The sequence below is a fragment of the Delphinapterus leucas genome, chromosome 1 (assembly GCF_059928025.1).
Source record: "Delphinapterus leucas isolate spDelLeu-1000000601 "Yukka" chromosome 1, BTC_Dleu_Yukka2, whole genome shotgun sequence".
NCBI lineage: Eukaryota > Metazoa > Chordata > Mammalia > Artiodactyla > Monodontidae > Delphinapterus > Delphinapterus leucas.
Window position 1 is genome coordinate 87,422,926 of NC_143129.1, and position 27,813 is coordinate 87,450,738.

A 27,813-nucleotide genomic window follows, 5' to 3' on the forward strand; every position below is an offset into this window, starting at 1 on the left:
AAAGCAGTGGAGAAGAAGTGATAATGATTTGAAATCTTTGATATATTCAGCTGGTGATCTACATCCCGAGTCCCCCAAAATTGGTTTGGGTCTATCCTGCCTTTGAGAAGACTTCTGATTTGAAGACTAAAGGTCTCAGAGTCTGCCTTAGTCTTTCTTGTTCAGTCCTTCCAGGACTTGCTCAAGATTCCACTAATATTGGCACAAGATTAATCTGAAAGCTCCAGATTACGCTGGCCTCCCAGGCTGAGAAGACCCGGAGCCAGGGAGGCGCAACACCCTAGTCTCCCTGCAGTGCTTTAGTATATTACAAAACCTAGGGTTGAGCTAGTGTCAAGGAAATGCATAGACTGAATTATGAATTTTAAAACCATCCCTGCTGGGGTTAAACTGAATTCAAGCTATAGGGGAAGGAGTGTATCAGGAGAACCACTGTCTTATATCAAGCCTAGTACCAAAGAGAACACCTTGCTCATTTTAAGTGCCCTTTAAATGTTTGCTGAATTTAACTGAATAAACCATATTTTCATCAGCTATTTTTAAAATAATTTTATTTATTTATTTATTTGGCCACATTGGGTCTTCATTGCTGGGCGCAGGCTTTTCTCTCTAGTTGTGGTGAGCAGGGGCTACTCTTCGTTGTGGCGCACAGGCTTCTCATTGTGGTGGTTTCTCTTGTTGCGGAGCATGGGCTCTAGGCACACGGGCTTCAGTAGTTGTGGCACGTGGGCTCAGTACTTGTGGTTCGCAGGCTCTAGAGTGCAGGCTCAGTAGTTGTAGCGCACAGGCTTAGTTGCTCTGCAGCATGTGGGATCTTCCCGGACCAGGGATCGAACCCGTGTCCCCTGCACTGGCAGGTGGATTCTTAACCACTGAGCCACCAGGGAAGTCCCTCATCAGCTATTTTTTAATTAAAATTTATATATACAAAAAGGCAACCTACGGAATGGGAGAAAATATTTTTAAATCATATGTTTGGTAAGTGATTAGTATTCAGAATACGTAAAGAACTTCTATAATTAAACAATGAAAAAGTCAAATAACTTGGTTAAAAAATGGGCAAAGGACTCGAACAGACATTTCTCCAAAGAAGATATACAAAATGGCCAACAAGTATATGAAAAGATGTTCAACATCCCTAATCATCAGAGAAATGTAAACGGAAACCACGGTATCACCTCATACTAACCAGAATGGCTACTAACAACAACAACAACAGAAAACAACAAGTGCTGGTGAGGATGAGAAGAAATTGGAATACTTGTGTATGATGGTGAGACTAAAACGGTGCAACCACTACAGAAAACAGTGTGGGAGGGTCCTCAAAAAACTTAAAATAGAACCTCCAAATGATCTAGCAGTCCCATTTCTGTGTATTATGTACAAAAAAACTGAAAGCAGTGTCGCAAAGATATATTTGCACACCCATGTTTACAGCAGCATTATTCACAATAGCCAAGAGGAGGAAGCAGCCCCAACGTCCACCAGCAGATGAATGGATAAACAAAATGTGGTATACATACAATGGAACATTATTCAGCCTTAAAAAGGAAGGAAATCCTTTTGCATGCTACAACATGGATGAATTTTCAGGATATTATGCTATAAGTGAAGCCCGTCACAGAAAGATAAATATTATTTGATTCTACCATTTGATTCCACTTATAAAGTATCTGAAGTAATCAAATTCATAGAAACAGAAAGTACAATGATGGTTACCAGGAGCTGGGGCCAAGGGGAAAGGATACGGAGTTGTTGTTTAATGGGTATAGTTTCAGATTTGCAAAATGAAAATGTTTTGGAGGTTTTTTTCACAAGAATGTGAATATACTTAACATTACTGAACTGTACACTTAAAATGGTTAAGATAGTAAGTTTTATATTACATTTTTTACCACAATAAAAAAAAGTATCTAATAAAAGATCATATATATGAGAAAGAGAGAGCTCTTCCACTATCCCGTGAAACAAACTGGTGACTGTACCAATTAGAACACTTTTAGTTGCCTATAACAGAAAACAAAACCAACTGAAGCCTAAGCTAAAAGAAGGAAGTTATTAGAAGGGTATTAGGATGTCTCATGAAACCAAGGACAGAAAGTGCAGTGTGGCTTCAATAACAGCTGGATCCAAGAACTTAAATTCCATTCTTTGTCTCTCATTTCTACTTTATTCTCTTTGCTCTCTAATTTACTCTCTCTTGTTTTAGTCTATAGGGCAGAATATGGTTGCCAAGAGCTCCTACCTTTAAAAGTCTCTTTCACTCAAGAGAGTAACTAGACGGAAGCTCAATCCCTCAGTCTGATTCTATTGAATATACTCCCAGAACAGCTCAACTTGGGTCAGCTGCCCATACTTAGACCAATGAGGCAGTACCTGGATGGAAGGCCTTCCCAGAAGAGAAGGGGGAAATAAGCATTAGGCATTTAAAACAATGAGTGTTAACAACAGTATTTGAGTTTAGATCTCAATTAAAAGCTCCAGACTATATAACTAATGTCTTCTAATAGAAATGGCAATAACCAAACAAACCACAGAAATTGGGCACAGCTTTTATTCAGTGAGCAGGTTCTTTTTCCATACGTGCTTATAGGATACATCAGAACAAGTGTTCCATGTACCATTACTAGGACTATATCCAACTTTTAGAAGCATGACATAGCTCAAAATTAAGATAAAATAACATAATTCCTTCTTACCATGCACAAAGTAAGTTTTTAAACAACTGAATGAGGCCATGAGGTTTATATCCTGTGTTCTCTAACTATACTGCTCATCTGGGTCATTCATTCAACAAGTATCTATTTAGTGCCAAATATATACAAAGTAATTTGTAAGTCCCATGAAACACTGAGATGAATAGCACAGTTGTCATAAGAGAAGTTGATCAGTGTGGATACGGTACCCACAGGAAAGAGCAGTTAATTACGACTGTAGTGGCTCAATAGATGAGGAAGAGTTCAAGCTGGGTTTTGAAGAAAAAGAATGGTTTTGATAGACTAGGAAGGCATGAAGTCAGAAGCCTATGTCAATGTCCAGGGGAGAAATTACGAGGGCCTTAACTGGGGCAGTGACAACGGGAAGGAAAGGTGGGAGAATCAAAAGTTAATGAAGAAAATAACCTACAGGCCTTGGTGACACAAATGTGAAGGACAAGAGAAGGAACAAGTCAAAAGGGGTCTGCTATTGCTATATCCAGGTTGCTCAGGAGGTTAGTAATGCTACCAACAACAAAAATGAGAATGTAGGAAAAGCAACATGTCTGGTAAAAAGATGGAAGATTTTAGAGCTGTTGAGTTGAAAGTGCCCACTATGTACAAAGGTAGAGATGTCCAGTGCTTAGCACATTACCCAGCATACACCAAGTCTGGGGGAGACTGCTTCATCCCTCCTCGTTTCCTTCCACGGGAAGAGATCCCCACCAACGTAACCCTTCTAGTCTCTCTTCTCTCCTCTTTCACTCTTCCCCAGAGGAAGAGAAATTAACTTTCCCGATTAGTGAGTTTATTAGGAGAAGCTGGGTATAAATAGCTCAGCTCCTCATTTTTCCTTTTCTCTCTAGCTAACCAGAAGTATACATTCTACTCTTCTCCTCTAAGCCAACAGTTTTCAGGGGTAGAATCTGCCCTTGTGGGAGGAAGCCTTCCCCAGTCTTGTGCTGCCTGTCACTGGGGAAGTCTGGGCTGCAGCCCACTTCCCTGCAGACAAAGCTTAATCCTTTATTATCAGATTTATCAGGAATAAAGGTGATTTTAGTCTTCCAGTTGCCTCACTTTGTCTTGCTCTTTAATTGGTTCAGAACTCAGCTGGGGAGACGGTGTTTATTGGACTCCTTTGAACTCAAACAGGTGCTCAAAAATATTTGCTGAATAATTATATTTTTAACTGACATACAGTAGCAACTGTAAATACAGATGTGGAATTTAGGACAGAATTCGGGCTAAGGAGGTGGATTTGGAAAATGATCAGCTTAATGGAAGTAATGTTTATTAGGCTTGAGTGGGGTTACTGTTATTGTCTTGACAGCTAATACTTAACTGAATGCTTACTATGGTGCCAGGTTCTAAGTGCTTTACTTGTATTAACTCATTAATCCTCACAAGAATCCTATGAAGTTGATTATTATTATTTTGGCCCTATTTTATAGATGAAGAAACTGTAGCACATATAGAGTAACTTGCCTGAACTTGCCTGAAGTCACACAGCTAGTAAGTGTCAGAGCTGAAATGAGCTAAATGACACTGGACTGTCGAGGGAGAAAATAAAGAGTAATTTAATTTCTTCACTTCTGCCTTTCTCTACTTCAAAATGAGAACAGTACTTTCTCATTACTCTGTAGTGGTGTGATGAAAGCAAATGACACAGAACGTGTAAAGGTCACTGCCTAGAGGGAAAAAAATGTGTCTGACACCAAGGACTGGCCATGGCTGTTGGTTTAACCTATTCTTTATTTGGTAACCAATAGCAATGTGTTTATTGGATTCGTTTTTCATTTGGCTGAGTGCTCACTGGAGTGGACGAGAGAATGGAACTTCTTTGCAGAAAGGGAAAGCTCTGCTTTTAAGCTAGTTACAGAAAGGCAGAGAATGGGGTACAAAACTGCCCTCAAATTAGGGCACAAGTTATATTAGGAACAATTTGTTCTGTTTTTTGGGGGTATTTTTCTTTGCTAACCAGCCATGTGAAGGAGACATCCAGCTTTTCCTCTATGACCCTGAACTTTTTTCTCTCCCTTTACAGACTCTGAGATTAAAAGGCAAAGTCACCTCCAGCTGCTGAACTCAAAGGCTTCCCTGTGTGTCTCTTCTGTTGCCATCACCTGGGTACTCCTGCCTCTCTGCCCTTACCTGATGCTTAAATAATGCACCTTGGCTACACAGAAACATGCAGAGTCACTGGTACGACAGGTGAGATGAATCACGAATGGTGTCGGGGAGCCACTATGTGTGTTTGTGTCCCTAACAGGAATCAAGCAGCTCCCAGCACCAGCCCCAGAGAGAAACATTTAATAACGTCAGGGCAGTAGGCACTATTTCCACTGCTACTGTGAAAGGTAAGCATTTGTTAACAAAGAGTAGAGACCTGACTGACAGGCGCACAGGAAAAACAACTCTATGCAATTCAAATATTTGTGTAAATTCAAACACCTTTTCATTTATTCAGTCATCCCTGAAGGCAAACATCTCTTACTGAAGAGGAAGAGATATTTGGCCCTGACTCATTACTCTGGATTTCACAATGAAACATCATGACATGAGCATAATCGCTCGCATAAGTGGCCTCCTCCCAGCCCCCCTCAACAAAGCCCCTGTTGACTGGAGACTTGACAAAGCACTCACCAACTAGCCCTCTTGCTAAGACTTCCCACTCTCACTTCACTCCTTTGGCTCTAATTACTGGTAGGACGTCTCCCTCTGAATATTCTTCTGCATGTGGAATTTGTATACAGCTGAGCTTGTGAAGTTACAGTCAACACTACCACATTACTCAGTGGCACTGCCACCATGCACCAGGCTCACGACCTTAGAGCTATTTTTGTCCCCCTCTGTCCTTCAGGTCAATTTGTTACCAAGCTCTACAGTATTTGCCCATGTTGTCTTTCAGATTGACCCTAATCATCTCATGCCCCGACTAGTTCTAGAACCTTGTACTTGCTCCTCCCTCTGCTTCAGGTGATAGGAAACAAGGTGCCAGAATAAAATTTTTCAAATGCTATTTTCATCACAGCAGTCCTTTACTCTGCAACCTAAAGTGACTCTCTGGGCACTAGTATATCAAAGTTAAAGTCCTCAGCTATGCAGTCACAGCTCTCTAAGTTTCTCTCCCTAAGGTTCCTCCTTCTCTCAGCTACCTACTACTGCTCTCTAGCCTTGCTCCCTCTCTCTCTGCCCCTTCCTGGAAATCTCCTCTACTCTATGCTAATTCAGGTCCACACTTCCTTCACCCATTTCCTGCTGGTCCTTTTATCTCACATCCCCTTGGTGAGCATGTATAATTTATAATATCTTACACTCTCTAAGGCACATATATTCCTTGCCTAGATTGTTAAGTCCTCAAGGGCAGACAAAAATCTGTTGATCTGCTTTGCTTTTTTGAGTGTGGTAAAAAAAATTTTTACATTTATTTTAAAAAATAGTGATTGAGATGACCTAGAGGGGTGGGATAGGGAGGATGGGAGGGAGGCTCAAGAGGGAGGGGATATGGGGACATGTGTATGCATATGGCTGATTCATTTCGTTGTGCAACAGAAACTAACATGGTATTGTGAAGCAATTATACTCCAATAAAGATGTATTAAAAAAAGTGGTTGAAATACAAATATAAAGTTGTATACTTAGATAAAAGGTAGTACATGGATATTATAAAAATTGCAAAGGTGGTATGCAAACAACGAAATCAGAGGAAACCCTTTCTTATGGGGCTGTTGTGGGATCAGGTCAGATGTTTCCCGAGGTAAGCTTGTGTCGCTCTAAACTTCCCTCTTAGAACTGCTTTTGCTGTGTCCCGTAGATTTTGGGATTGTGTTTTCATTTTCATTTGTCTCTAGGTATTTCTTTTTTATTTCCTCTGATTTCTTCATTGACCCATTGGTTGTTTAGTAGCATATTGTTTAGCCTCCACGTTTCGGTGTGTTTTTTTTTTTTTTTTGCAGTCTTTTTTTCTTGTAGTTGACTTCTTTTGTTTCATAGCACTGTGATTGGAAAAGATGCTTTATATGATTTCAATTTTTAAAAGTACCAAGGCTTGTTTTGTTGCCTAGCATGTGATGTATCCTGGAGAATGTTCTATGTGCACTTGGAAAGAATGTGTATTCTGCTTTTGAATGAAATGTGATATCTATATCTATATCTATATCTATATCTATATATATATGGATAGATAGATATAGATATAGACATTAAGGCCATCTCGTCTAATGTGTCATTCAAGGCCGTGTTTCCTTACTGATTTTTTGTCTGGAAAATCTGTCCATTGACGTAAGTGAGGTGTTAAAGTCCCCGACTATTATTGTGTTACTGCTGATTTCTCCCTTTACGTCCATTAACATTTGCTTTATGTATTTAGGTGCTCCTATGGTGGATGCATATATATTCACAATTGTTAGATCTTCATCTTGGATTGATGCCACGATCATTATGCAGTGTCCTTCTTTGTCTCTTATAGCAGTCTTTATTTTAAAGCTTATTTTGTCTAATATAAGTTTTGCCACCCCAGCTTTCTTTTGATTTCAATTTTCATGGAATAACTTTTTCCATCCCCTCACTTTCAGTCTGTGTGTCTTTAGATCTGAAGTGAGTCTCTTGTAGGCAGCATGTATACAGGTCTTGTTCTTTTACCCATTCAGCCACTCTAAGTCTATTGACTGGAGCATTTAGTCCATTTAAATTTAAAGTAATTATTGATATGTATGTGTTCTTGTTGCCACTTTGTTAATTGTTTGGGGTTTGTTTCTGTCTTTCTTGTCCCTTTCTTCTTTTGTTCTCTTCTCTTGTGATTTGATGACCATCTTTAGTGTTATGCTTGGATTCCTTTTACTTTTTTGTGTATCTAGCATAGGTTTTCGATTTGTGGTTACCATGAGGTTTTTATATAGCAATCTATACACATATATACATGATCGTATTAAGTTGCTGATCTCTTAGTTTCAAATGCATTTTAACAACCCTGCGTTTGTACTCTCCTTCCCTCACGATTACTGTTTTGATATCATACTTTACATCTATTTGTTCTGTGTATCCCTTAACTGCTTACTGAGGATATAGATGATTTTTACTACTTTTGTCTTTTAGCTTCTTACTAGCTTTGTGCATGATATGATTTCCTACATTTATGTTTGCCTTTACCTATGAGCTTTTTCCTTTCATAATTTTCATGTTTCCAGTTTTGGCCTTTTCTTTTTAACTTAAAGAAGTTCCTTTAACATTTCTTGAAAAGCTGGTTTGGTGGTGCTGAACTCTTAACTTTTGCTTGCCTGTAAAGCTTTTGATCTCTCCATCAAATCTGAACAACAGTCTTGCTGGCTAGGGTATTCTTGGTTGTATGTTTTTCCCTTTCATCACTTTAAATATATTGTGCCACTCCCTTCCGAACTGCAGAGTTTCTGCTGAAAAGTCAGCTGATAGCCTTATAGGAGTTCCCTTGTACGTTATTTGTTGCTCTTCCCTTGCTGCCTTTAATATTCTCTGTCTTCAGTTTTTGCTATTTTAATAACAATGTGTCTTGGTGTATTCCTCTTTGGGTTAATCCTGGATGGGACTCCCTGCACTTTCTGGACTTGGATGTCTATTTCCTTTCCCAGGGGAGTGAAGTTTTCAGCTATTATGTCTTCAGATATGCTTTCAGTTCCTTTCTCTCTCTCTTTGCCTTCTGGGACCCCTATAATGTGAATATTAGCACACTTGATGTTGTCCCAGAGGTCTCTGTCCTCTTTTCATTCCTTTTTCTTTTTTCTGTTCAGCGTCAGTGATTTCCACTACTGTCTTCCAGTTCACTGATCCATCATTTAGTCTACTGTTGATTCCTTCTAGTATATTTCTCATTTCAGTTATTGTATTCTTCATCTCTGTTTGGTTGTTCTATCAATATATATTTTCTAACTCTTTGTTAAAAACTTTTAACTTCTCGCTCTTTGGATCCATCCTTCTCCCTAGTTCTTTGATCATGTTTACAATCACTACCCTGAAATCCTTCTCAGGTAGATTGCCTATCTCCACTTAGTTGTTCTTCTGGGGTTTTATCTTGTTCCTTCATCTGGAACACGTTCCTCTGTCACCTCATTTTGCTACCTTGCTGTTTGTATTTTTATGTATCTGGTAGGCTGGTTACATTTTACGACCTTGGAGAAGTGATATTTTGTGGGAGACCTCCTATGCGTCCCAACAGCACACTCCTCTCTCATCACTCAAGCTGTATGCCCTAGAGTTCTTCATATGAGGATTGCATGGGTCCTCCTGTTGTCGCAGGCTGACTATGTGGGAGGTCTAGTAAGCTTGGTTAGCCCTTGGTCCAACGTTGCCAGGCCCTGTCTCATGTGGAGGCTGCTGGCTGCAGAGGCAGCTGACTGTGGAACCCCACAGGGACCCAGGGATAGTGCTGGGTCATGAGTGGATGGAGTCAGGGTCCAGAAAACTCTGGTAATATTGTCCACTGACTGATGGGTGAAGCAAGGGTGTTAGTGCCGGTCTACTGGTGGGCAAAGCCATGTCCTAGAGTCCAACTGCAGGGCCCAGGGGTCCCAGGGCTGGTCTTGGATTGCTGGGGGGGGGGGGCATGGGCGCAGTTCCTGACACAGTTGGGTCTGGGGTGTCTCAAAGTTTGCGTTGGCCTGCTAGTGGTTAGGGCTGGGGCCCAGCTGCTCCCCAAGGCAGGGTCTGGCCTGCTGGTGGCAGGCTAGGTCTTCAGGCTCTGGGATTGTGGTTTTCTTGCATCTAGTGTCTGCCCCCTTGTGGATGAAGCTGGCCCAGAGGCTAGAATAGGCTTCCTGGAGGGCAGCATCAGGGTCCAGGGGATTCTGGGGCTGGTACCTGCCCACTGGTGGGTGGAGCTGGGTCCTGGGCCCTTTGGTGGGTAAGGCCATGTCCAGAGGCAGCTATGGGCTCAGGTGGTCTTAAGGCAGCCAGTCTGCTGATGGGTGGGGCTGTGTCCCTGCCCAGTTAGCTGCTTGGCCTGAGGCATCCCAGCACTGGTGACTATAGGCTGTTGGGTGGGGCCAGGTCTTGGTGCTGATGAGCTAGAAGGAGAGTTTCACAATGGCATTTGCCAGTACCAGTGTCTACATGGTGGGAGCTCCCCAAAATGGCTGCCATCAGTTCTTGTGTTCCTAGGGTGATATGCAGTTGCCTCCTGCCTCTCTGGGAGACATTCCAGGATCAGCAGGTATGTCTGACCCAGGCTCCTATCAGATTACTGCTTCTGCCCTGGGTTCCAAAGCATGTGAGATTTCGTGTGCACCCTTTAAGAGTGAAGTCTCTCCTCCTCCCGCCCTTTGGCTCTCCTAAAAGTAAGCCCCACTGGCCTTCAAAGCCAAATGTTCTGGGGGCTTGTCTTCCTGGTGCAGGACTCCTGGGCTGGGGAGCCTGATGTGGGGCTCAGATCTCTCACTCCTTTGGGAGAACCTCTGCAATGTAATTATCCTCCAGTTTGTGGGTCACCCACCTGGGAGTATGAGACTTGACTATATCGTTGAGTCTGCCTCTCCTACCTGTCTCATTGTAGTTCCTTCTTTATGTCTTTAGTTGTAGAAGATCTTTTCTGGTAGGCTCCGGTCTTTTTCATCAATGGTTTTTCTGCAAATGGTTGTGATTTTGGTGTGCCTGTGAAAGGAGGTGAGCTCAGGGTATTTCTACCCCACCATCTTGGCTGGGGATCTCTTGATCTGCTTTTCATTCTTTCTCCTGTTCTCCAAACACTATGGTGAAGTGCACAAAACAGATTCTTTGTAAGGAAATCTGCCAGTTTCCATCATTTCCGACCTCCATGGTTATCACTGGAGGGAGATTTCCCTAAGGAAACTATCCTTTGAGTATCTCATTAGTAGAAGGAGCCCTTTCTTCTTTCCTTGAGTCCCACAAGGAAATGAGTTTTTAATATACTGTGACTAGATAATCTGACCTATAAATTATAGCTTATTCATCTTTATCTTGTATTCCCTTAGAGCAGTAAAATTTGCAGTCTTTTTTTTTTAAATAAACCAAGACATACATGTTCACATGCAGTACACAAAGGGTTATATACTGTTACCTGGTTAGCTGCAGCTCCATCTCTTTCTCTCTAGAATTACAGAGGGATAACCTTAAATCAATTTTAAAAAAATAAATGAAGAGATCATTACTTGAGATACATATTATAACTGATCATGACACTTTAGGTCACACACATTGCCTGGTTGAGAACTCAGATAGAAGCCACCTTTCCACTTCTATCTAGGAGCCTGCCCATAGTTCCTCTCAGTTCCTGTTTGCTCTGAGGATGATCCCTTTCCTTAAGGGAAGATTCCAGCCATCTCCTTTCCCCTAGCAACCCATGATACCATGTGGCCTCAACAGAATATCATCAAAATACAGAAAAACAAGTGGAAGGGAGACTTTCAGTTCTTGCTAAATGTTTGTTGAATGGCTGTAATGGTATCCTATTGCTGTTATTTTCAGAATTCCAGGAATCTGCAGAACTATTTCACCACAAGATATGACCTAGTTTTATAGTTCTGGGGAGAAATGAATTTATGTCTAGAACTCAGGAGTGAACAAATAACATCAAGAAGAAGAAGCCAAAAGCAACCCACAGAAGACTTCAATATGAAGAAGATAAATTTATCTTCAAAGACATATATGAAAAGTTGGGAAACAATTCATCTGAACTAGAGAAGTGTATTAGACTCTGAAGTAAAGTGAATGTAGAGACGAGTATATCCCCATATCTCAGGGACCTCCCCATCCCCATCCAGGGAGTGAGAGAATGGGATACTGCATCTCATTTGTCCCAGAATCTTTAGCTATATTGCTGTAATGTTGCTCTGAGGAAGTTTCTAGAAAGTTTTGATTGCAATATATCCACACTTTATAATCCACAAATTAAACTGGTGGATTCAGTAAGAAGCTGCCAGTCAGCTGCCACTTCACAATTCAGAGGTAGCTGTATTTTAGTGATGGGTCAAATGATTCACTTTTCATTTACAATGCGAAAGTGCCCTGGCATCTCCTCCCACCTGACACATGCTTAAGATATGTGGAAAATCATCATAATTTTAACATCAAAAATGTAGTTGGGCAACACTGATTTTCTAAACTATGTGAACACCTGATTTTTAAAACAAACTAATGCTATTTTACTTCTCAGATGATGTTCATCCTTGAATGGTCCAGGAAAAGAAGACCTCTCATCCTGACTGTGTGTGATATCCTGCCATCACAGGGTTTGAGGCTTCTACTTCACATCCTGCATGGACAGTGATGACCTCAGCTTTCACCAGCATCTACAGCAGTGGGACACAACCAGGTGGCTTTGCACCACCTCAGGGGACACTTGGAAATTCTGGAGACAATTTTGTTGTCACAACTTGGAGGTGCTACTGGCATCTAGTGGACAGAACCCAGGGATGCTGCTCAACATCCAACAACATAACAGGCCAGCCACCCACAACAAAGAATTATCCAGCCCAAAATGTCAATTGTGCTGAGATTAAGAAACCCTAATGTAGAGTAGAAAAGGATCTAGAAAACAGGGGAGCAAACAAACCTGTTTGCTTCCTAAAATTAGGCATTAGTTCCTCTCTCTTTGGCTGCTGCCTCAGCACAGAGAGCCAGAACTCAGTTTCAGGCAACCAGGAATTCCTGATGGATTATCTTCAGCTGGTTGAGCTTCTACGTTCCTTTCCTTTCTTTCTACTCTACAAATCAAGTCCTGTGAGAGAGCTGCCTGAGTTCCATCACAAGTTCTCTCAGTCTGAATTTAGATCTCAGCACTCTGCCTAGTCAAAATTCAAATTAAGGCAGCAAAAACATGTAACTTCCTTGAAACAGAGATTTCTGAAAGCAGGGGCAATGAACCTTTGAAATGAGGCCCTGAGGAATGAAACTTTGATGGAAAAGAATGTTTTCTTGCCAGGCCCCTTCCCACACTTTTTGCATGTTGACCACTGCCTCCCTGGCACTTTGGACCTACTGTGCCTGTATTACATTTTGTTATAGAAAACTTGATTTTAGAGTTCTGACCATTCAAGAGAATGACTGAATATACATTTCCTATGCTGTTGTCTGCCTAGTTTGTCAAAGAGCGCGAGTATAAGGGAAAATGGATAAAAAGCCATACATCAGGTTTTAAAGATTAGTACATAGCACATAACGGGCCTTCAATAAATGTTTGTTGAATGAACGGATGAATGAATGGATAAATGAATGGGAGGGAATGACAGGAGCCTGTGAGTATGGGCAAGGTGGCTGGGTCTAGTTTCTTAAGGAAACTACATTAGGCTTTACCAGCCTGCCAAGTCTCCATCTGGGAAAATAAGTGGTGACAGTAGACTTGAGGCAGATGAACGTGGGAGAATACACACGGGTGGACAAACCCATTGCTCTAGTATCAAAACAATCTGATTCTTACTAGTCAGGAATTATCAAATTCTCAAAATCTTAAAGGTGGAAGGACCTCAAAATCCTCTTTCCTAGTCCTTTCACTTTTCAGATGAAGACTCAGAGGCCCAGGGTGAAGTGTGGGTAACTGGCTATCCTCAGGCTATATAACTTGCTCAAAATCACACTGGTAGTTGGAATAAAGTCTAAAGATAATTTAATTGCTAAAGAGCAAATTCCCAGGGGACTTCTGAAATAACTCTGCTGCGTTCCCAGCTTCTTCCCAAACAGCCGTTTGCAAGAAGAGAATAATGCTGAACCAAACTGAGAAAGTAAACTGTGAAAGCATAACGACTCCCAACCCAGGTTAATTCTTTGGCCTTGTCCATGACCACATAGTGATACTTGCAGAGGAATTAGACACCAGATGCACCGTATTAACTGAAGTACAAAGACGAGAATATGATGTACACCACAAACATCTAGGGACGCTCAAATCCAGATGCCAAAAGCTAAAACATTTCAGAAGTATTAACAATTTGAGGGAACAAGTCAAACTTCAAGGAGAAGTACTGGCTACAAGCTATACCCAGATTTGTTGGAAGTGTACAGTGACCGCAATCTGTGCATTGTCAACTGGGGGATGGGGCGTGCAGGGGGTCATTACTGCATAATAAGGCTTCTGCCTGATGGCATCTGTGATGTGCTTTGGTTCTATTAATGAAATTTGTAATTCCTAATCTCCCTCCAGCTGGTAAAGTCTCCATACATCCAACCAGCTGCTCTAATTCAGACTGTCTTACTATACGCCTGAGCACCTTGCTCCTTCTAACATTGTCTTATTTCCTCTTTCACATCAATCATCTCCAGGAGTTTCAGTATGGGAGCCATGAGTAAAAATTAACAGTCACAAGAACAGAACCTTAGAGATGCTCTCTTGTCTTTCTTTAAGTTCTATCTCTCTCGAGCATAAATTCTTCTTTCCCATGAAGCTGTCTTTGAGTGGTCCTGTGCACTATGATTTTACTCTTCTCTAGTCTATACATGCAATTTAACACAAAATCGCACGTTGTTTTTGTCTATTGCTCCTCATTGCTGAGCACTTGGACAGTTTGAAGATGACGACAAAATAAGGATGGGGGCCTAGGCAGTCTTTGGAAACTTGCTCTTAAGAGGATCAAGCAGACATTCCCAGGAAGCTTTGTTTACTGATAGCATCTTCTGGGCCAAAGCAGTTAAGTCACAACTTAGAAGGGGGGGTGTCTGTAGTTACCACTATAGGAGCCTCTGTGTCTAATGAACGGCAAGGCTCCCCCAGATAATGATATGCCTCTCTCTTCTCAAAGTCATAATTTCACCTGCAGCATTATCTTATCTCTTCAGTTCAAATCTAATTGCCTGGCCTAAGAAGTATCCTTAGCATTTTCAATTATAAGGTCCCTTACCCAAAACTCTAAAGGATACTTCGAATAAGAACTTTATGGATAGCTTAGTCCTATATCCCTTCTTTACAATAAGCCAAAAGTGATGCTCAGTTAATCTAGCCTGTAAGCAGTTCATAGCAAACTGAAACCATTTCCTTTCTCTCTTTGCCTTCCATATTTGCAGTTCCCAAAATTTATTTGTAGTTCCCAAAATTTATTTGTAACCATTATGTATCATTATAAGGAGAACTATTAGGCTTTGACGGATAAAATTCCAGGACCTTATGGTACTTAATATGACTTTGATGAGTCAGATAACCGTATACGACCCAAGTGGTAGGTCCAGGTCTCATACCTAGGGTAGGTGAGACTGGAAATGTGACAAGTTTACAGCATAAAGACAGCAGTTCCTATTTAGAGGCAGTAGGTACCCCAGAAGAAGCCAAGTCACAGACTGCTAAATGAGGACCTATGAGAAAAATGACAATTGTCTTCAGTTCCTCTCACCTTCCCTTTTATCCATTTTCTCCCATACAGCCCAATCAACGGTCCTCTAGACCCTGAGTATTCTGTCTTTCCACCATTCTTTCCATCACAACTTCCCCACAGGCACCCCCTCACCCCAAGAAAACAATGCTCCCTGGCATCTAGCCACACATGAGAAGGTAATTTCTCGACTACCTTTTTCATTAGCTTAATGTACTGTCTTCCCACAGAGGTAAATAATCCTCACTTCACTGAAGTAAAGCAGGAGTAAAAATATCCAACTAGAGAGAGATCCTTGGGGTGTCAAGTGTAGACCAAAGACTCTCACTGAGGGTGCGGGGGTGCTCTTTAACAATACAGGCATCACCACTTCCACCCCCATTGCGGGAGTTAAGAATCACTGTGAGACATATTTGAATATGTTACCTTCATAAACATATAACTACTGTGGAAATGTGAGGTCTACTGACGCAAATAACCATCTTTAGAGAAAGGAAATCAAGTGCTTCCTAGGTCTCAAACATCATACTAGGTATTTGTCTCATTCAGTCCTTATCTTATAAGGTGGGTATCACCTTGACCCTAGCACCATCACCATCACCATTTTACAGAGGGGAAAACAGGTCCTGAGAGGTTAAGTAACTTACCAAAGATCATATAAGCCAACAGGTTGAAAAAGCATTCAAACTCAAATCTCTCATCACAACCCATACTATTTCTGAAACAGTATGGTCATGTGTAAAAGTGCCATAAATATCTGTAACGTTATATAAATATTGGCTATTGTGTTATTATATATATTAAACTATGAGGACTCATTGGGAGCTTTCAGCTTCATTGCTCATGAAGATCTGAAGCCATCTGTAAGGAAGACGGCCCTTCTCCCTGGAGGAGACTGCAATGATTCCTAAATTACACTTGGGCATTTCCACCAAAGCCCTTCCCTAACTCACAAAGGGGCTGGCAGTGAAACTGTAAGCCTCCTCCTAACTCACTCTAACGTCACCTTCATGTGTTCCCAAAAGTTCCTTGGGGACTGTCTCCAAGACTTCAGAAGATGGTTGTAATCTGCTATAATTGTCTTTACCAGATGATCCAAAATGTCTCTTGAGACCAGTTTATATGTTCCATGTTCTTTGGCTTCAAATATACCTGGAAAGAACATGTTTAATTATTATAAGTTCCTCCTTGAATTCACAAATGTTGACCACTGGACCACAGATGGTCCTGTCCACTCTGCCAGGACCAACCACACTTTTTATGCAATCAAATCTATCAATTTTTCCCATTTTTAAAAGTTTCTTCTTTTAGTACTTATGTTTACATATGTTTAAACATGCCTTCTGTACCCTAGATTACATTAAAATATTAATCTTTATATTTTAGTATTTCCATGTTTCTTTTTCAACATTTAAATCTTTATTCCATCTGAAGTTAATTTTTTGTATAATCTGTGAGGTAAGGGAGTTAAATGTTGTTTTTTCAAGTGATTCTCCAATACTATTTCTTAATTAACTCATCCTCACCCCTACTGACTTTTTAAATATTTTACTATATTGCATGTTCTTATATGTATACTTATATCTGTTTCTGAACTTTTGATAACCTGTGAGACCTACAATTTTAACCAGTATATATAGGAAAGGAAAAAGAATAGTTACTTGCAAATATATTCACCCAGCTATTCCCTGGAGATGGCGGTGGGTGGCTCAGACAACAGAAATTTATTTCCTCATAGTTCTAAGTGCTAGAAATCCAAGATCAAAGTGTCAGCAGGTTTGGTTCCTCCTAAGGCCTCTTTTCTTGGCCTGCAGATGGCCACCTTTTCAATGTGTCCTTACATGGTCTCTTCTCTGTGTACATGCATCCTTGGCGTCTGTTCCTCTTCTTATAAGGACACCTGTAATATCAGATTAAGGTCCACCCATATTACTCCATTTAACCTTAATCACCTCTTTAAAGGCCCTATCTCCAAATACAGTCACATTCTGAGGTACTGGGGGGTAGGACTTCAACATATGAATGTGGGGGAACACAGTTCAGTCCGTAACACTGGCACAGAAGAAGCAACTAATAAAATTAGCTATTATTAAGTATTAAATATGGGTTGGGAAGGGCAACTGAATATCAAGGCAACCATAATAGGAAAGATGTGACCAACTTAGCTTTTTTCTCCCTATTTGACCAAGAATAGATGTTTAATATTTGAACAGTTGGGACACAAGAGAAAGCCTTGTCCAAAGAGCTACTGCTTCAAACCAGGTCAGAGGACACTTGAAGACTAGAGCACAATGGCTCAGCAGGTGGACGCTGTTAAGGGAACTGAATTGGCTAATGGCCTCCGCAAACCACAGGTTACTATTTTAAATGTCACAAAAGACCACAGAGCATGAAAAGATGAAAAATAAAACCAGTGTGGGTCCAATCTTCAAACAAGTAGAATTGAGTGACAGGGCAGTGTGGCTCCATGTGACTAAACTAAATTGCTGAGAACTAAGGCTGTCTTTGGGCTAGATGTAGACTACAATCTTTTCTGTCCTGGGGCTCTGAGGATAGAAAACAGCTTTTTTCTTTTTTCTATCCTTCTCACTAAAATCCTTTTTGCAGTCCTTGTAGAGTGAAACATCTGTGTGTTGGTCAAAGTCAGGCAAAAGGGACACAAACAAAACAAAGTCATGCAAAAGGGACACTAACTCTAGTGCTACAGAATGTAAATATAAGAGGGCTTATTTGACACCACATACAAAAAATAAACTCAAAATGGATTAAAGACCTAAATGTACTACCAAATATTATAAAGCTCCTAGAGGAAAACAGAGGCAGAACACTCTTTGACATAAATCACAGCAATATCTTTTTGGATCCATTTCCTAATGTAAAGGAAACAAAAGCAAAATTAAACAAATGGAACCTAATTAAACTAAAAAGTTTTTTTTTTTTCTTTTTTTTCTTTTTTTGTGGTACACGGGCCTCTCACTGTTGTGGCCTCTCCTGCTGCAGAGCACAGGCTCCGGACGCACAGGCTCAGCGGCCATGGCCCACGGGCCCAGCCGCTCCGCGGCATGTGGGATCTTCCCGGACCGGGGCACGAACCTGTGTCCCCTGCATTGGCAGGCGGACTCTCAACCACTGCGCCACCAGGGAACTTTTTGCACATCAAAGGAAACCATCAACAAAATGAAGCCAACCTACTGAATGGGAGAAAATATTTGCAAATGATATGACCAATAAGGGATTAATATCAAACATATATAAACAGCTCATACGACTCAACATCAAAAAAACAAACCCAATTAAAAAATGCGCAGAAGAATTTGCAGCAACATGGATGGACCTAGAGATTATCATACTAAGTGAAGTAAGTCAGAAAGAGAAAGACAAATACCATATGATATCACTCATACATGGAATCTAAAACATGACACAAATGAACTTATTTACGAAACAATAGCAGACTCACAGACATAGAAAACAAACTTATGGTTACCAAAGGGGAAAGGGAGATGGGGGGAGAGGGATAAATTAGGAGTTTGGGATTAGCAGATACGAACTGCTATATATAAAATAGATAAACAACAAGGTCTTACTGTATAGCACAAGGTACTATATTCAATATCCTGTAATAAACCATCAGGGAAAAGAATGTGAAAAAGAATATGTATATATATGTATAACTGAATCACTTTTCTGTACAGCAGAAACTAACAAAACACTGTAAATCAACTATATTTCAATTGAAAAAATGGTCAGAAGAACTAAATAGACATTCTTCCAAAAAGGAAATGCAGATGACCAACAAGCACATGAAAAGATGCTCAACATCGCTAATCATCAGGGAAATGCAAGTCAAAACCACAATGTGATATCACCTCACACCTGTCAGAGTGGCTATCAACAAAAAGAACACAAATAACAAACGTTGGAGAAGATGTGGAGAAAAGGCAACCCGTGTACACTGTTGGTGGGAAGGTAAATTGGTGCAGCCACTGTGGAAAACAGTATGGAGGTTTCTGAAAAAAACTAAAAATACAACTACCATATGATCCGGCAGTTCCACTCCTGGGTATGTACCCAAAAAAAACAAAAACACTAATTTGAAAAGATACATGCACCCCAATGTTCACAGCAGCATTATTTATAATTGCCAAGATATGGAAGTAACCTAAGTGTCCATCAATGGATGACTGGATAAAGATGTGGTGTATATATATATACAATAGAATGCTACTCAGTCATAAAAAAGAATAAAATTTTGCCATTTGCAGCAACATGGATGGACTTAGAGGACATTATGCTAAGTGAAATAAGTTGGAGAAAGACAAATACTATCACTTATATATGGAATCTAAAAAATACAACAAACTAGTGAATATATCAAATAAAGCAGCAGACTTACAGATATAGAGAACAAACTAGTGGGTACCAGTGGGGAGGGGGGAGGGGCAGTATAGGGGTGGGGAAGTGGGAGGTACAAACAACTGGGTATAAGATAGGCTCGAGGATGTATTGTACATGAGGAATGCAGCCAATATTTTGCAATAACTGTAAATGCAAAGTAACTTTTAAAAATTGTACTAAATTATTTTTTAAATTTTTTGAATTAAGAAAAAAAGAGGGCTTGTTTGGGGAACAAACTTCCAAGCAGATTTGAAGGAGCAGAGCACTCCTCTGAGCTGTTGTTAGAGTAGAGCGCTTAGGCTGGGCGTAGCTGCACCGGACTCATCAGGGCCAAGCATTCAAGTAGACAGTAGTCACCCAACTCCCATTACAGTGCAGAGCGACACTGCTGCACACGAATGCTCTATGTATTTGGAGGAAAAGGAAGAGCAGGCAACTATGCTGCTGTGGAAGACCCCTGAGGAAATGGCTTTGTTAGAAAGGGTATCCTCCAAAGCTCAGAAGCTTGTACTAGGTCGTTCTCCTGTCAAGGGCTTCCAGGGCCCTCCAGAGGCACAGCCTGCTCAGTCAAGGAAAAAGAATAATCACATTACCTATCTATCAGCCATTGTAGGGAGGGTCAGGCAATCCTCAGTATGTATAAATGTCATTGGACTATTGGTCAGTTGAAATGGCAGCACAAAGGCTGACCAACTTTGTTTAAGAGCTTTCACACGGGTGTGGCCACACTGAGCCAGCTCCCTGCCAGGGGTGGAAAGAAGAGGCCTACAGGACTCTCTGCTCAGATTTGTATTAGGACCCAAGCTGTGATTTAAAAACAAAAACAAAAACAAACAAACAAACAAAAAAAACCCCTCTGGAGTTAGACTGCCAGAAAGGGCCATGAAAGTGGGTCTCTTAAGTTCTCTTGTCATTTGAAGACCACCCACAGTCTCTTATTCCCAGAGCACAGATAGCTTTTGAGTTCACTAACTGATCAATTCCTTCCCTTTGACTTTCCTCTTTGCTTCAGATACTCAGTTGCTCTCTGGGCAAACGATGGTCCAGAATCCTACCATTAACAGTATGAAAATAGTAAAGATGTCTCAAACATATATTATGGAGCAGATGTAATTTACACCAAAGGAAAGAGGGTCACTTTAACTGAAAGATCACACACATTTTTGGTAGTTACCAAAAAAATCTGATAATTCTCAAATTTTTATCTCCAGTTTTCATCACCTTCTCTTGATACAGACATGTTCCAACTACTGACTGAGTACCTCCATCTGAAGTTACTTCATTCTAAACATATCCAAAACAAACTCATTTTTGTGAGTTGCAGTATCTACTTAAGTCATCCAAGCTAGAGGTCTCAGAGTCATCTCTGATCCCTAACACATCCTTATTAATTGGTCATCAATTCTTGTCAATTACACTCCCCAAATGCCTCTATAATCCATCTACTCCTCTTCATGCTTATTGTTCCTGCCTAATTCAGCATCTTCTCTTACGTGAACAACTGCCCAGCCTCTAAACTAATCCTCTTGCCTCCAGTTTCATTTTAATTTTTGATTTTTGATCCAAGAACCACCCCTTTGAGGCATGGTAGAATTTAAGACTGCCTTCTTCTGAACAAAGTAATTTGCTTCAGGAGGAGAAAAGCAAGAATTCATTAGGCCTGATTTGCAACAGAGGAACGACAGAGTTAAGAAATAGCGGAACAAGTCTTTCCAGGTCAATGTGGCATGATGCTGTGGTTTGATCCAATGATTCTGGCAGAGTACTATGCATGTTATTGAGAGGAGAGGGAGGGAGATTTCTTGATGGGAGATGGAAAGACAGAGGGAAAATGGCTGCTCAACGAGTGAGTTAAATTAGCTAAGAATCTAGTAAGATTCAAAATGGGTGGCTATTAGCTTCCCTTAATTAATGTGCAAAATAACTTGGGTACGTACCTACTCTAAAAATTATATACAATTTTTAACTTATAGAGAAAAAATCACTCCTAAATCCACCACCCTAATAATGATTACTATGTCTGTGCATGCCCTTTCCAGTCTCTGCCCACTGCACACACAGCTGCAATCATAGCCTTCATCTTGGGTAAATATATAGAATTATATACCAAAAGATTTGATAAGTTAGAAAAACAACTGACCTTACTTAATCTCAAGCATTTCACTTGGGGAATTTTCAATCTGGAGTACATCATTCATTAGAGAGCAGTTCCCGCTGCTGAAGAGTGAAGTTGCAGCTTGGGTTGTACCTACACAATATTATACAAAAGAGAAGTGCAGAATTTGGTAAGGTGCTGTAGATCTAAAATTAGTGGACCCCAGATTTGGGGGAAATGCCTAAAGTCGAGAAAATAAAAAAAGAGACTCTCTTACCTTCATAACACATTCTGGCTTTTATTAGCAGCATCCTTAAAAAGGAGTTAATAATGTCTACTTCGCAGGGCTTTTGTGAGGAGTAAGTGTACTGTAAACTATAAGAAATGATACAAACGTCTGGAAAAATGCTTAGTATCACTCATAAGTCTCTCACCAAACTCCAAACTTCCTATCTTGGTATCTCCCCACCCCACCCCACCCCACCCCCGGAATGCTATAATACAGAGGCAGAAAGACAGTTCTGTTGAAGCTGAGAGAAATAACAAACCAATTTCTCCTGGGATTGTCAGGGACATTTCACCAAGAGTTTTACAGGGGTAATAATGGGAATCTGGGAGCTATATTTAATATTTATAAAAATCTAACCTGAAATTATACTGTTATCAGCAGTAAAGCTTTACAAGATAAATAAAACATCAAGATTTTATTTCTTGTTTTTTTTCCTTTTAAATGGAATTATATAAAACAAGAATGCATCTCATAGAAAAACTAACTGTTGCTTTATTTAACAAATATTGTGTGAGGCCCCATAATAACCACAGAGGACAAAAAGATGAATAAAATAAGTCATAATACTTGCCTTTAAGGAACTCACAGTGCAATAAAGACAGATTAAGTTTAATGCACAGGTATAATAATACATGGCAAGGGCAATAATAAGGACAATCACAACAAAGGGAATAAATGCAGGACACTTAACCTAGGCTTGAGTGGTGCTGAGTAGTCAGGGAGGGCTTCCCAGAGGAAGTTAAACCTTAGAAGACTTCTGGGAGTTATCCAGGGAAAGGCTGTGTGTGAAGGAAGATGGGGAGGCCAGATGATATCTCCAAGCAGAGGGAGCAATGCATGCAAAAGACCAAAGGTGAGAGAAAACATGTTACCAAGAAACTGTGGTTCAATAGGGCCCCAATGTAGAATTAGGGTACAGGAGTGACAGAGATAGGATGTGGAGATGATAGCATTTAACCCCAACTTTTATTTCAAAAATGTTCACACCTAGAAAACACTTGAGAAAATAGTGCAATGTAGTGCAATGAGTGTCTATATTCTGTTCACCTAGATAATATGGGTTGGGGTGGGGGAAGAGAGAATGAATGAATGAACTAATTAATTTGGCAAAATGTTAATAATCAATTAGTGGTAGAGAATTCTAACATTCTTGAGATGCTCCTTTTCCCCCAACCTATAAATGTACATCTTTCAATTATCTTTCCTCTATTTTTTCCTCCTCTCCACTCTTTGGAAACTTTGGAGATTAATTGGTTATAAAAACATTCTGTTATGCATACTCTAGGAATACCTAGTCCAGTAAACCAGTGTGTCTCAAACTGTTTTTTGTGACCAACACCCTAAGGAACATTTTCAGACATTTATTTTCTAATTGCCTCCCTCAGGAAATTTTAATATACAGATATACTATATATCTGGTCCCTCTTTCTCTCTCTCTCTTTGTACATTAAAGAGTAAGATGTTTTTATGCCCCAAGAATGAAAAAACTGCCCACTTACAGGCCATGTCACTACCACTGAGAACACAAAAGAGGAATAAATCAGATTATAAACTCCATTTCAATTAGTTTTTAGAAACAATATTATTATATGAATCACTTATATAAATTAAAGTAAGATAAACTCTAAGATTTCTAACAAAAAAGTTGTTAACTCCTAATGTTTTATTTCAGTTCTTCTAAGGAAATGTTTTTTTATTGTAAGCCACTTGGCCATAGACCCCGTATTTATATGCTCCAGAGAACCTAGTATGGTGGTAAAAGACCTAATAAGTCAATTATCATCTGGTCCTGACAAAATGAATTAAATAACATAAGTCCCTGTTGGGAGGGGTTAGGGGAGGAGCATTGCAATCCCAAGTAGTTTGGGGGCAACAGAAGGACCTAATCAAGGCAAGTGCTGGAGAAGGAGAATGCTCTTCGTAGGAGGCAGAGAAACTTAGGTGTTTGAATGAGAATGTTGTATTGAAGAAAAACTCTACCAGTAACACTGTTTTACCACAGTCTAGAGCAGTGCTGTCCAGTAGAAATTTAATGTGAGCAGTCTATGTAATTTTATTTTAGAAGGCAGATTTAAAAAGTGAAAAAGAAACAAGTGAAAATAAATTTAATAATAGATTTTATTTAATGGATTTTAATTAAAATATTATCACTTTTAGATAAATGAACTATAGTACATTTCATACACTGGAATGTTATTCGGTGCTAAAAAGAAACGAGCTATCAAGCCATGAAGACATGGAAGAATCTTAAATGAATATTATTAAGTGAAAGAAGCCAATCTGAAAAGGCTACTCCCTGTATGACTTTCTGGAAAGGGCAAGACTATAGACAAAAGTTGTTAGCGGTTTGGGGAGAAGAGCTAAACAAGTGAAGCACAGTGAAACTATTCTGTACGATACTATAATAGTGGATACATGTCATTATACATTTGTCAAAACCTATAGAATGTACAACACCAAGAGTAAAACCTAATGTAAATATGGACTTTGGGTGATAATTTGTATCGATTATAACTAATCAGTTATAACAAGTGTAACTCCCTAGTGCAGGGTGTTGATGGTGAGGGAGGCTGGCGGTGGGGGGGACATATAGAACTCTCCACATTTTTTGCTCAATTTTTCTGTGAATCTAAAACTACTCTAAAAAGTCTATATTTAAAATATATATTATATAACATTTTAATGTGCTATCAAGATAAAATATTATTAAATGAGATATTTTACTTTTTTTTTCATAATAAATCTTTGAAAACCAGCACGTATTTTACACATACACCGTTTCTAATTCATATTAACAACATTTCAAGTGCTCAAAAGCCACTTACAGTGAGTGGCTCCCACACTGGATAGCGTTAAGTCTAAAGCAGTGGCAGCACCAAGCCACACTGGATACATATATAAGGCAAAAGTGTTTTGCTCTGCAACTGCAGCTTCCAACCCTTTGAATCTTCTTTCCACCCAGATTGCTGGCTCTCAGCTCCTCTCACATAGATATTCAGGAGCATCTTGCCAGAGAGTCCCCTCCCCAGTCCAGCCCTCCAGACAGTATCACTGCAAAGACTTTCTCTTATGGGACTCTGTCTAAAAGAGAGGCATGGAACACTGAAGAATAGAAGGAATTTATCACACCAGAGTTTCCTGAAAATACCTCATTAATATTAGGTGTACGCCTCATTAATAACGGGAGAAAAACTTTCAAGTCCTGTACACTGTGCAAGAAAATGTAGAATTTATTAAAATGCACAGCAGATTTAAATGCTACCTAGAAAATAGGTACTTAAAAAAAAAGTAGTTTTTGTCATTATGGAAATAAATAACTAGGCTTTGCCTCAGTGGGGATTATTTATATTTCCTTGCAACTAGAAACATTATTTATTTACATTTCCTAGCAACATTCCTGGAACTAATGTACAGACCTCTCTGTATGCCATGAAACATTATAATCTACTCATGCTCTAAATGCTATTGCCAAGATGTGGTGCACTTTAGCTCAGAAAAGTTAGCTGTCATTTGAATTAGAAAAGGCACTATGTTAAATCAGTCTGCCTTTTCATACTCATCATTTTCAAGTTCTATCACTCACAGAAATGAGGAAAAAAAGCATTTATTTGCTTACCATTTCTAACAGCTCTTCCAAATGAAGGGAAAGGCAAAAACCAGAAAGTGGACCAATTATAACAAAATAAAAGGGCAGTCCCACAGAATCCTGCAAAGAAAAAAGAGCATGACATAAAGCAGAATGCACACATATCATGTAAGCTTTATTTATACTTACAAAAATCATTATTAAATGTCTAACCCCCATCTGAGTCCTCTTTGAAATAAAGGAAGAAATTTAAAAATAAATATATAAAACTGGTATTTAACGGTATATGGCATTTTTAAAACTAAAAAGTCTACATGGAAAGTCAAAATTTTTCCATCTTTATATCTAAATCTTTTCAAATAAGTATCTTAATTTAATAAAATGACATGATTACCTGGGATTTGATTTAAAATACTCCAACAAAGAAAAATGATAATAAAAGTTGGAGAAATATGTAAGAATGACAGAATGCCATTAACTGATGAAGCTGAATGATGGTTACTTGGGGCTGTGTTATACTTTTCTCTCCACTTGTACACAGCTTATATCTAAAGTTGCCCAGATAAAAAAAGTTCAAAACTTGTTGGTGGTAAGTTTTAAAATATATGAGTATCTTTAACAACAGCAACAACAGAAAAGTTCATTGGTCGTCTCTGACTCAAGGCATGGCATGGGAGATTTACTATTTACTTACGCTTTCTTAATTGTTCACCTGTTTTTATCAAACATTATTTTATCAATGAAAAAAAGTCTATATACATACAATGCATATATGTATGTATGTAACACACATACACCCCCAGACAAGTACATACACGTGCATATATATGATACATATACATTTTTATATAATATATATGTAAAATATATAATTATATATATAATTACATTATATACACATGCGTGTGTGTGTCTTGTTAAGTATAGAGCATTTAACTCTCCCTGAAGATACTGCTATGCATTTAGCTCTGCACCTAGTCAGCGGTGGGTCCTTAGGCAAGTCACTTCTGAGTCTTCCTAAGGGTAACACATAAATGAGAAAATACATTTGAAAATGCCTAGTGCAGCGTCTGGCACAATACAGGTATTCACTTAGTGCTGGTTTAAATGACATTTAATATGTGGGGAGAACCAGATTTATTATGGAGGTAGGCCTGCCCCTAACATCTGAGGGGCCATGAGCAAGAGGAGAAACAGACGCAAACAGCCCATGATCTGTTCTTCTCCTTCCACCCAACAGAGGGGCCTCACACACATTTGTGTGGCTATCCCAACAAACTTGATCAAGCTCCACCACCCACAACAGCTGGCCTTTACCACTCCTGAGGCCTAGGTGTGGGCACACTTATCCTGTCTATAACCGAAGAAGAGCCAGCACAGGCCCTGGAAGTGGGCTTCCAGCGATCTGTCAGGGAATTTCAAGAATCCCTGGTAGCTAGAGTATCTTCTGGAATGTGTGTGTGTCAATGGGCGGTGGGGTGGAGTGAAGAGTAGTGGGGAGACGTACTCTTAGAATATCTTGGCCCCTGGGAAGGGATGTAACTGGAGAAGGGCCACAGTGGGTCCTTTCAAAGCAAAGGACCCAGGGCAGGGGACCCAGAGGCCTGGTTGAAAAGCAGCACCGATTAGAGACGAGGTGGTATATTGAATCACTCAACAGAATCGGAGTCAGAAAACATGGATTCTTGCCCAGTTCTACCACTAACGTCTTGTGTGACCTTAAGCCAATGTCTTTACCTAGCCACGCCTCAATTTTCTCATACATCCATTCAATAAATAATTATTGGGCTCCAACTATGGGACAGGCATGCATCTAGATACTGTGGATAGACATGGAATTTAATAGACAATAGTCCTTGCCCTCAAAGACTTACCATTTTGGTAGAGAATAAGCCATGAAGATATCTAGGGCAAACATATTCCAAACAAAGGGTCTCTTCCAAATCAAAATTTTCATGATTAATCTTGGAAGTTGACACGTTCATTAAATATAAATCACAAAAGAATCCTAAAAGGAAAAAAAATAGCGTATGTTAAATTACAATGCAACATTATAAAGAGTGCAAAGCATGACTTTTATGATCCATTCTCTAATATAACAGAATGAGCACTCCACAACTGCTGCTCTAATTTGAATCACGAGAATCATCACCAACCTCCAAATATGCCATTGTCTTTATATTATTACTGATTTAATTTAATCATGTATATTTTATATAGAAGATAAATTTATATGAGATATGATCACAAAGTATTGATCCACATTAATTTAATATGATGTATCAGATGCGTTTTCAAAGGTTAGTGAGTTTTAGTACGTAATAGATATAGCGAAGGAATTTACACAAAGATATGAATAGAGTGTGCAATAATGTATAAATAGTCTAAGAATAGTTAGTATTTATGCCAAACCAATGAAGATCGGGTGCAGCTTCCTGACTGCGACAACTACAGAGTGCCTGGGCTCA

At 39.7% G+C, this 27,813-nt stretch overlaps 1 protein-coding gene and 1 long non-coding RNA gene across 2 annotated transcripts in view; one reads left to right on the forward strand and one right to left on the reverse strand.

The window, feature by feature from the left end:
* VTCN1 (V-set domain containing T cell activation inhibitor 1) overlaps nt 1-9,263 on the forward strand; it is a 66,570-nt gene extending 57,307 nt beyond the window's left edge. The window contains 1 exon segment of the mRNA XM_089917155.1: nt 4,741-9,263. Coding sequence (XP_089773281.1) covers nt 4,741-4,862 — 122 coding nt within the window. The 3' untranslated portion in view covers nt 4,863-9,263.
* LOC149750670 (uncharacterized) lies at nt 535-21,503 on the reverse strand. The gene is made up of 2 exons (XR_016394237.1): nt 16,639-21,503; nt 535-16,129 (listed from the first exon to the last, which is right to left on the reverse strand). It is a non-coding gene; the product is annotated as an uncharacterized LOC149750670 (long non-coding RNA).
* Nucleotides 21,504-27,813: the final 6,310 nt, after the last annotated feature.